Genomic DNA, 10,657 nt, shown 5'->3' with positions numbered 1-10,657 from the left:
ATTCAATTCATAACCATAGGAGGCCTCTTCACACCGTCAGGTGAATATGATTCAGTCCAACATTTGTTGAGTTTAATGCACAATCTGAAGTGTGATCTTGTTATATTAGCCAGGGTAAACCCAAAAACTTCTTCATAAGCATAAAGTTGACAAGAAATAAGTAGGGATTTACACAATGCACATTTGAGTGTTTTTATTAAAACATATATTTTATAGTATACAAATAGTTCACTGATGCACACACACATTTAGATGTTCCATGGACACACACACACACACACACACACACACACACACACACACACACACACACACACACACACACACACACACATACAGAATGTACATAGGTCTGTCATCAGGTGATTCATCTGATTAACAAGAGGGCATTTCTGAGCAACATTTGGAATGTAAAAGCATTTCAGTAAAAGTGTTTCACAAATACAATTTTACATGGTATTTACAACAGTAGTTATTGAACGTTTGGAATATTGGAAAAAAAGGCACGGTTTGGGGATCAGTTACTGATATATTTGGAGTTATATGAAGCACAAGTACACTTATTAAAATACTGTATAATTAGATCATCTTTCCTTTTTAAATATTTGTACAATTCACAAGAAAAAAAAAGCAAAAAAATTGCTCTTACTGGCTGTGACAAATATGGTGCTGGGCAGATAGAGTTTGAACAATAAGTTTTGTCTGTAGATGTTTGTATAAAACAAGTCATCGCTTCAAGCCTATAATATCCTTATAGACTGACGGTAACTGCAACTTAGCCATGCTTAGGAACTATTCAACTGCAGACCTTACAAGTATACGCGGCTAAACTACAGGCATTTACATCCCACACACTCCACATTTGGCCGTCATGCAGCACACACTTTAGCGAGAATTAACTCTCCTACTCAATTTCCTAGTTCCCCTGTGTCATGGCAAATGCAATGCTCCTTAGATAACTATGTACAAGCCTGGTGAAAGACACCCATGCAGCAACAGTATCTGCCATTAAAGTGTGCAAAAAGGTTGAGGCTAACTATTATATTTTGAAACAGATTGTCGCGCTCCTGCATCGTCTAATGTCAACCAAATCTGTCCTGTCGAATAATTTATATGTTAGGTCAAAATGTAAATAACAATGAAAGGAGTTCTAAGTATCTGGAAAACAACCTATTATCGCAATCCAATCCCACTGCCTTAAACAGCGTGCACCAGGACCAGTGAAGTACCTGTAATTCCCTAAATACCATGACTCCATAAGTAGCTTTGTAGGAACTCTCCACTCACACTTAAAGCTGGGTGTATACAACAGCAATTCCAAGAACAGACACCCATAAGGTAGCAAAAAATGTGAACGCCTTTGCTTACAAAAATAAAAACAGCCAACCACTTGGACGTGGGGGCTGAACATACAGTAGAAAAGAATGGCCATATCAAAAATAAGTGTTTTGTAGTTTTCCCCCAAAGAGATTTCAGGGTTGCTGAGGTTAAAGAGAGATTGGGATAGATGGGACAGAATTCTTCCCTAGGCTCGGGTCTGTCTGTGGTGTCCAGGGAGAGACGCCCTGCCGCGCGCTGTCCCTCGTCGTCCACCGTTGCGGCGTTGGTATGTCCGCGGCGGCATCTGCGTGCGCGTCTCCGTCCTAGTGGATGTTGAGGTTACGGAAGTGGTCGAAGGTCGCGCCCAGCGCCCAGCTCGTCTCCACGTTGTTCACCTTCTTGGCCAGCTGTGGACCAGAGCACGAGAGTGAATATTTTGTCCCACCACGGTTTCCCTCCGTTCCATGTGGAGGTTAAAGCCGGTGTTGACCCGCGCTCTCGCTGCCTCTTACCTGCAGCACGGTGTTGTCCTTGAAGCCGAAGCCCTCCTTCAGCAGGCAGGTGATGTAGGTCATGTCCATGCAGAGGAAGGGGCTGATGGCACGGAACTTGGTCATCTGGTTGCACACTGTGAGCACAAGCAAGTCATACGCTGTCACACACCGGATGACGTTCACACACACACACACACACACACACACACACACCTCTTTGGCAGAACAGCGATGTGGACAGTGTGTGATGCACAAACACTCGCAAGAAGTCATGCGTCTCGAGGTGTTTATAATATTAAAACCACGTTTTCTATCCCGCGTGCGACATAGCTGCAGGAGGTCAACGTCTGTGTTTTGTTTTGGTTTCAGGGGTTTTCTCGTTGCTTCCCGGGGCAGAAAGGAGCCCGGGTGGCTGAGTCGGGGGCTACTGTGTGTGTGGGGCTTGTGGGCGGGCAGCAGGGTGCCAGGTAGCTGCCTGCGGGTCAGTGAGAGGCTGTGGGTGGGCGGCGGCGCTCAACAGACTCGGTGTGTCTCGGTAGGTGTTAACCCGCGGCTGGTGCCTGGCTGTCAGGTGCCGTCCTGCCTTGGCCGGAGCCGACAGACGTCCCGGCCCCGCGGCTCTGCCAGGCCGGTCCACGCCGGGTCATGTGACTAAAGAGTTGTTGTTGCCATGTAGAAGCACTTGCGTAACAAAAATAACTAAATGGTCTTGTGCCTAGCATTGATACTTCTAACCTCTGCAGATGCTGAGTGTGGAATTATGAAATTGAAGCCTGAATGTTAAATGTCAATGTTTTGACATTAGAATGTTGTGTGTGTGTGTGTGGTGTGTATGTGTGTGAGTGAGTGAATGTGTGAGTGTGTGTTGAGTTTCCATCGGTGAATCGCTTGTGAATTTTCTGATATCTCCAAACCCTGTGCATAAGAATGCCAGGGCAATGTGGGCTTGCGTGTTTTTCTAAAGAGCCGTTGGGTGAAACACACACTTATCCTGAGAGTCAGTACCAGTGTGCGTGTTTGCCCCAAAGAGTTTGTTGTTACGAGACAGACAAAGGTAAACAAAGTCTCCAAGATAGTCGTTTGTCGGGCATGTAAACAAACTGTGTGCCCGGAAGGTTGGTTCTGTACATCTTGAATCAAGCCCTCTTTGTACGGCCGGGAGAAAACATCTCACCTTCTTTGGCTCTCTTCTTGAAGTCCCTCACTTCAACCATACCGCCACGACTGCCATCTGTCGGAAGGTGGAAAGAAACACATAAACACCTTCTCTCTGCAGTGAGCGGTCACTTTACAAACAGAAGTGTGGCGCCCGGAATGAGAGGGTTCTCCTCGCTCACCAATGAGGCCGGACTCCACGGCTCGGTCAAAGTAGTAGGAGAAGGCGTAGAAGACGCTGCTCCCCTTCACCTCGAAGGGCTGGTGCACGATGCCCTTGATGACTTTCATCACCTCGTGGTAGCAGAGCTTGTAGCCTGCGTAGCCTGGAGGAAGAAGAAGAAGATGGATGGTTGGTTGCAGTGGGGGTTGTACATTTACATTTTACATTAAGGGCATTTAGCAGACGCTTTTATCCAAAGCGACTTACAATAAGAACATTTGTCATAAGAAGTGCAACAATATATTGCTGTCGGTACAGTAAGGATGTTCATAGAACCAAGTGCAAGTACAACAATCGCTAGGCTAACCAATTCCCCGTGTTACAGCAATGATAGCAGCTACTGCAGTTGCTACACAGTTAAGTACTATAATACAATACAACACAATACAATACAATGTACAATGGTGGCCAGAAGGGGGAGGGTGGCTATGCAGAGTCGAGGTGGACTCTATAGTCAACAATAACATTCTGCATCGTGGGGAACCGTAAACACAGGATTGCGGGCGAGTGATGGCACGTGCACGGGGGGGTTGAGTGTGCACGGGGGCGATGGCGCGCACGTGCGTACACGACGGCCGGCCGGTCGGAAAGCGCCCCGTCTGAGGTCCCACGGAAAAGGGGGTTCAGGACGGGGACGTGCTGGTTTAGTTTAACAAGGGAAGCCCCGGAACGACCACTTTCACACAGACCCAGGGGACGGGCTGGAGGAACCATGTGCTGACACTAAACACGGCCTCTAGGCCTGTCTATTTTTACCACATAATTGTGAGTGGTCAGGATCAAGCCGCTTGTTACCCTGAAGAATATCAGCTGGGGGGTTTGAGAGCTGTCGGTCCCGGGCTACTCGACTGTGGTAATGGGAGTCTCACATTCTTTCCCTTTCTCTTAAACACAATGCAGGCTGCAGCGTAATTGTTTAAGAGGGAGGACGGGGTGAGAGGATGACAACACGGGTTTGGCGCCAAGGATCCCACGGAGTGTTATGGGAACATTTCCTTCACTGTGGTTTACTGTGTAGTCTATTGTCTCCACACGCGGGCCGAGAACGCACCGATCAACAGATCCACTGGGAGCACTGGGGACGGCGCCAGCCAACCTCAAAGCGCCTGAATCTTACCATCAGGAATCCCGCTGACTTTGTAGGTGATCCCTCCAAAAGTCACATCCTCCCGAAACTTCTTGGGCAGGCACGAGCTGGTGAACACCTTCCAGTCTAGACCTGAGGAATAACGGGCGTTTAGTTGAAGGCCTCGCTCTGACCCATCTACCTTCTGAACCGAGGAGAGTGAGGAGTCTGGGTATTTTACCGTCAGCTCTGAGCGCTCCCAGGGTCGCCAGGCGGGCTGCATATAGCCCGTTTCCAAGGTAGCTGTTGTGGTCGCGGGGAAAAGGAAGCGTTGGAAAATGTTATTCATGGAAATGCACAGATTTATATGTTTTCTATGTTTACATCAGACCACTTACAGGCGAGCCATTGCGCAGCGGTAATTTCAGGGTGCTGCTGGTACCGATGTCCCAAACAAAGCGAGGCATACCTGTGTGTGTAGACCTGGTAGGTGTGGTTGAACATGTTGAATCTGGCGATGTAGCTGGGCGGCGCTGAAACCACTGTTTTCTGTTGGACCGGAGACAGATGTTGTTTGGTGTTAGTGACTCAAAAGGGTCAACTCGTGTGTGTGTGTGTGTGTGTGTGTGTGTGCGTGTGTGTGTGTGTGTTACCCTCCAAACACACTTACTCATCAAATTAGATGTTTTGTGTACCTGAGACTTTGGGAGGAATGTGATCTGGGTGGAGCCTCCGCCTAAATCCAGGATGCCCACCGTCCTCTTTGTATTGGAATACAAGTGACCTAAACAAAACAAAGACATAAATACACTTAACCTGCCTGCTATCAACGGCCGGTAAACAGCAGCCCGGCAGCCTGAGTCACGGGCTGCATTTGGAAGTCATTCCCGGTCCAAACACTGTTCTGTTCGCCGGCTGTTTGTTTTTACCTCGCCACCGCGGACAAAAAAACCTATTAGAGTTGTTTATTTTGACTGCAGTTAACACTGAGCCTAGTGTGTAATGGGAGGGAAGCATCTAATATAGCCAGCTGGGCAGAGGGGGTGAGGGGAGGGGGGGGGGGGGGAGCACGATGTGTCAGACAGGAGACCGGAGTCTTCCCCTGCACAGAGGTGCCCTCAGATGAGAGCCTGTTCACCATTAGCATCGTCATAGCAACGCAGAAAGCCAATCGTGTCTTACCTGTCAGGAAGTTGACTGTGACCCAGGCCAGGATACCTACGGCAACACAGGCAGGGAGCAGAGCATTAGCATTTCCATTTCAAGGAGAGAGCAACTCTCTATGTTTCAACTTCATTAACAATGACATCACACAAAGACGCAATTATTTGTGTGTGGGCAAAGGGAAGGCAGCGCTCGCAGTTAACCAAGGCTTGAGTTTCGTTTAGCTTTTACTCTCATTAGGTCTGCAGTTTAATGGTGGCTGGCTGCCTGTCTCGCAGGGCGAGCCCAGGTAATTACAGCTCTCTCACATGTGTCACGGTATTGCACCAATAAAGCGTGGAGAATATATGACACATAACATGTGATGAGAAATGACTGGGTCAGGGTGTCTTAAGGAGCACTGTGGAGGATCTCTTTAAATTGCTGGGTGTGGGACCAGAAGCTTTGACCAGGTTATTTAATTCTCAGGGTTGAGGTGTTGACAAACCTCTTGTTAGTTGAGTTTCACCACGCACGTATGTGTGTCGGTGAGATACAACGTGGATGAACACAGTGTAAGCAGTACCCTGCAGGAGAGCATCTGGGTCCATTAAACCATCGCTCTGACAGATGTAGGGATATTAACGGACTGGCAGATGTAGAGATATTAACAGGCTGACAGATGTAGAGATATTAACGGGCTGACCACAAGACGTTTTGAGACCCAAAGAGGTGACGTACCTTCGTTGGTGCCATTCATGATGGAAACACTGTTCTTCGGGATGAAGAAGGGGGACTCCGCGAACACTTCCCTCACCTGAGAGAAAAACCACAACAATCAACAACCATCACTATTTATTTGACCAAACCAACATTGGTCTGCGGATTGGCGCGTTTCCTCTATCTGCTCCACGGCAGACAGGCTGTGTTCCCGCCTGAATGACAGCGCTCCTCGCCACATTTATGGTGAAACAGTAGCGTGGATTTGATAATTCAAATGATATATAATGCTTCTCCACAGAACCCCAGAACAGCTGTTTTTTTTCACATGACGGCCACCAAATGGGCAGGCTGGCCTTTTTTTTTCTCCGGCATACTTGTAAGCACTTAGCGGTTTCTTGGACGGGTGGGGCCTCTGCCAAACTGTCTGTGGCCGGGGACAGAACGTGCCTCACCTCATCCAGAAGAGCGTTGGCTTTGTCTTCGGGCAGAAGACGCAGCCCCGCGGTGGCCTTCAGGACCACGGGGGTCTGCTTCCATTCCTCCTCGGGGACCGTCTTCTGAGCGAGCTTCAGCAGCTGTCTGACCGTGTTGCCACCCTGAAGGCAAGACGTGCAATCGGTTACCAACCGGCATTTTTCAGCGTGCGTGGCCGCATAGCAATTACCAGAGAGAGGGAACGAGAGAGAGGGAGGTTGAGGGGGAGAGAGAGATAGAGAGTGAGAGAGAGAGAGAGAGAGAGAGAGAGAGGGGGGGGAGAGAGAGAGGGAAGAAACAGAGCGGGGGAGAGAGAGAGGGAAGAAACAGAGCGGGGAAAGAGCGGGAGAAAGATGGAGAGAGAAAAGAGAGAGAGAGCATTAGAGTTAGCATGATAGAAAGTAACTAAGAGAGAGATTGTCGAAAAAAAACATTGCATTTCAAAACCAAATACATTGTTGACAAATGATAAATACACATATTAGAGGCAGATATTGAAACTGATCTAGATAGATGAGCAGTGCCCTCCATAAAAAGTCATTATATGGATCATTATACTGGCCGAAATAGCCCACAATATTTGTGTTGTGTAGCTGACGGTACATTCTGTTTTAGTTATTCACATGTTGAGTGATTGCATGGTGGTGTAATATTACCTCTTCAGGTGTGTCTTTGTATGCAGACAAACCAGGCTTCACTGCATGGTACAATTCATTGTCCAAAACCGGCAGCTCAACTACAAGATAAGGGAAAGACGGTCAGAATATCCATCAGACCATGCACAAGTCAACCCATAGCACATCTGCCAAATGTTTATTATCCGAGACAGACAGCCACACATAGTATGTATCATGGACTTTCGTGAGCAGCCTAGCAATTTCAATGTGGAGGCAGACATGGAAATGGAACACAGCTACTTTTAGGCTTTCTGTCTTGCCCATGCTCTCTCTCTCTCTCTCTCTCTCTCTCTCTCTCTCTCTCTCCCCACCCTGCAGGCACATGTTTGCCTTAACACCACACAGTGAATGACCTAACAGCAGCACACACACACACACTCTGGGAGCCGCTGGCAGGGAGAGAGCCAGCCGGAGAGCGAGGGGGAGAGAAAGCAAGGGAGACGCCTTACCTGGGTCCTTCTGGATGAACTTGTAGATATGGATTCTGGTGCCCGTGCTCCCGGCGTCGAACATGACCCCGTAGAAGACCTTGCCCCTGCTGAGAGGCGCCGGGGCGTGGACCACCGCCGCCGGGGCCAACTCGGGGGACTGGTCGGGCTCCTGGGCCGGGTGCAGGGACTCGGGCGCGGGGTGGAAGACCTCCGGGATCACGGGGTAGGTGGGCACGGCGGGCTGCGCGGCCTCGGGCAGCAGGTTCTCCGTGTTGGCCGAGTGCTCGCGGTAGCGGTAGTGGGGGACGAAGCGGTGGTGCCGGTAGTACGTGGCGTCGGCTCCGAGGACGGCAGCCAGCAGCCCCACGGAGAGGGTCAGCAGCAGCCTCAGTGGAGCCATGGTTTCCACGCACGGAGAGGGTTGGACAGAGAGAGATGGAGACAGCTGGTAGCTCTTAGCAAAGCGAAGGAGAAGCCTCGGTGGAGGTTCTTGTTAAAACGGAGCGGCTTCTCGGAGAGGGGGTGCGGATGGTTGCAGAGAGGCGCCGAGGACCACCGCTGGGAGAGCTCGCTGAGAGGGGTGAGGCGCACTAGGGAGGGAGAGGCAGCATGCAAACTCAGGACGGTCTGCTCATCCGCTTACAGTATATAAAGACATAAGGAGATGGCACGTGGCCACGCCGGCAGCAGCCCTCGGCCAATCCCGAGGCGTTCCATCCCTGCTCTGCTCCTGAGGGCGCCCCCTCCTCCGCGGGTTGGAGTACCTGCTTACCAACAGCTTTTTTCCTCCTCCTCGTTTTTTTTTCTTTTCTAACATCATGCTTATTTATTTTTTGTAACCTCCTCAACTCCCAGCGGGTCACATGGAGCCGGTGCCCTTAAACTGGTTAAAGGGTAGTTGTCAGAACATCAAAATGAGTGGCTCACACTCAAACTTCAAGCAATGCTCTAAAAATAACCTTTATGAGTGTATTTAATTAAGACTTGGAGAGTTGTTTGCCTGCACTCTTTACTCTTTTACTCGCGCAAGTGCTTATAATCCAATTTTGGCATTTCTCCTAGGTTAGGAGTGATGCAACAAAACTTTCTATTTCACCGTTGATGACTTGTTAATTAGAAGCTTTCTTTTTTTATGCACGGAGGGAAAAAAAGGTCTCTGTGAAAGGCACGCTCGGAGGTTAAATGGCGTCATCGCTGCTTCAAGTTGCACGGGTTTGTGATTTTTATTTTGTTTAATGTTCAGTTCACCATGGCTCCGTCATTTGGTGGTTCGTTTAGAGGGATTGCCGTTACGAATCCTAAAGTGAAGATCGTAAAAGTTGCCTGACAATTGACTTGGCATGCTACATGACTTAGAGAGGTGTAGTATAATCACTGACTAAGCCCACTGCAGTGCTCTTTTAAACGACTGTACCTTTCAGAAATTTGAACTCTAACTGGGCATGAGAAGTTGAAAGAATGTTAGCAATCATCTCCCTCCCACACATTTCTGTACTACTAACCACAGGCTTTCCTCGGGGAGGAACGCAATTGAGCGGCAAGTGAGCACGGGCAAATGCATGAAAAGCGTGAGTAGATAATATTTATTTGGTTAAGGCTGGAGGCTGGCATGGCTCTTCAAACAAGCAATCAGACACACTGATTGCCATGTAATGCAAAAAGTTAATTCAGAACAGAAGACGGGCATGTGAACCTAAAGACTGAAATGCAATAGCAATTATAAACGGATCAGGCTGTGATGATCACCAGCCAACTCGTTTCTCAGTTCAGTCACACACCGTTGTTCAGTTCCCACACCGCCCGGCGCCCAGTCCATCAGTGGAGCTGTTTCACCTGGACCAGCGGGGGGCGAGGTCGTGAATAAGCTGTCAGGCTGAGAAGCAGAGGGGGGCGGAGGTCCTGCCAATGGGCACGAGGCAGTGCGGAGCATAGGGCCACAGAAGGGACAATGAGAGGAGGGTGGGGCTTGGCACCAGCATCCACCAGTCATGCCATTCCGATCCCAGGACACTCCACTGTGCAAAGCACTGTTCCAACACTGTAATTTGGACTAAAAATATTGAACTTTCTTTCTCCTTCCTCTTTTCTAAATACCGTGGCTACTTTCTTTCTCCAATCCTGTGGCTCACCAGAATGGTCTTCTACCCCTATCAAAGCATTCGTGCCCTGGACCTTCTGTGGCCTCGTGCCAACATTGTTTGAAAGTGTGATCATCTGGAATCTCTTGAGAGACTCACGGGAAAGGGTCTGTCAAAATGACCCCCTAAAGGTGGTTTTGGATCAGGGCCGGCTAAAGAAAAAGGCCATATAGGCGGTGGCCTAGGGCGCGTCATCTTCTGGGTCAAAGGGAAACTAGTCTCTTTGGCGACAGTTCTGGTGTTGAGTGTAATTTTTTCCCATGATACAAGCAGTTTGGCCACCGACATCCAGTTTGTAATGTATTTAAAGTATTCATTATGATTGCAACAGCTTTCATCAGTTGGCTCATTGGCGATAGATAGAGATGGATACATTAACTTACATGTTAATCTAAATTCACACGACATCCCTATGTTAACAAAATGAGCAACATGAGCAGGATTTGAACCTGCGTCTCTACGGCTGATAGCAAACAGCTTTCCCAACCATGGCACTGGTACAGCATGAATGAGTTATATTTGACAGACAATTCATTTGACTTTTTAAAATTTTAAAGAGAATTACTGAACTAAAAAATCACTTGAAATAAATGTACAACAATAAGAGGACAATTTATTGTATTCTATTTTAGATAAACGCTGCAGCATATCTAAAGCCTATTCTTTTAATCTGCTGTTCTGTGACACTGCAGTCAGGGGTGATTTATTTCGCTCTCTTCCAAACTTACATCCCGGCTTTGCCACAGTTTAACTAAGACTGGTAGATTTAGACTGAAGTAGATCAATAGTAGTATTGTGGTTGAGTAAAAACAA

The 10,657-nt window shown here is 48.4% G+C and overlaps 2 protein-coding genes across 2 annotated transcripts in view; both read right to left on the bottom strand.

Annotated features, from left to right (window-relative positions):
- Nucleotides 1-178: 178 nt before the first annotated feature.
- Nucleotides 179-8,388, bottom strand: entpd5a (ectonucleoside triphosphate diphosphohydrolase 5a). The gene is made up of 13 exons (XM_060052299.1): nucleotides 7,725-8,388; nucleotides 7,255-7,334; nucleotides 6,577-6,720; nucleotides 6,143-6,218; nucleotides 5,441-5,476; nucleotides 4,954-5,042; nucleotides 4,728-4,807; nucleotides 4,500-4,561; nucleotides 4,310-4,411; nucleotides 3,152-3,295; nucleotides 2,989-3,045; nucleotides 1,833-1,948; nucleotides 179-1,727 (listed from the first exon to the last, which is right to left on the bottom strand). The coding sequence occupies exons 1-13, from the start codon at nucleotides 8,104-8,106 to the stop codon at nucleotides 1,644-1,646; spliced, it is 1,452 nt and encodes a 483-aa protein (XP_059908282.1). The 5' UTR covers nucleotides 8,107-8,388; the 3' UTR covers nucleotides 179-1,643.
- Nucleotides 1,995-10,657, bottom strand: part of tmed8 (transmembrane p24 trafficking protein 8) — a 33,813-nt gene continuing 25,150 nt past the window's right edge. The window contains exon 7 of the transcript XR_009525787.1: nucleotides 1,995-2,029. The gene's annotated coding sequence lies outside the window, so the exon portion shown is untranslated. The remainder of the gene's footprint in view (nucleotides 2,030-10,657) is intronic.

The sequence above is a fragment of the Gadus macrocephalus genome, chromosome 5, assembly GCF_031168955.1.
Source record: "Gadus macrocephalus chromosome 5, ASM3116895v1".
Lineage (NCBI taxonomy): Eukaryota > Metazoa > Chordata > Actinopteri > Gadiformes > Gadidae > Gadus > Gadus macrocephalus.
The sequence above is the reverse complement of the archived record's forward strand: the minus strand, read 5'-3'. Positions and strand labels throughout refer to the sequence as shown.

Excerpts from the sequence above, each read along its gene's own strand:
- entpd5a (XM_060052299.1), bottom strand. The coding sequence starts at position 8,106 with ATGGCTCCACTGAGGCTGCTGCTGACCCTCTCCGTGGGGCTGCTGGCT. Across the intron at positions 5,043-5,440 it reads CACAGTCAACTTCCTGACAG|GTCACTTGTATTCCAATACA; the intron begins GTAAGACACGAT and ends TGTTTTGTTTAG. Across the intron at positions 1,949-2,988 it reads CAAGAAGAGAGCCAAAGAAG|TGTGCAACCAGATGACCAAG; the intron begins GTGAGATGTTTT and ends TTGTGCTCACAG.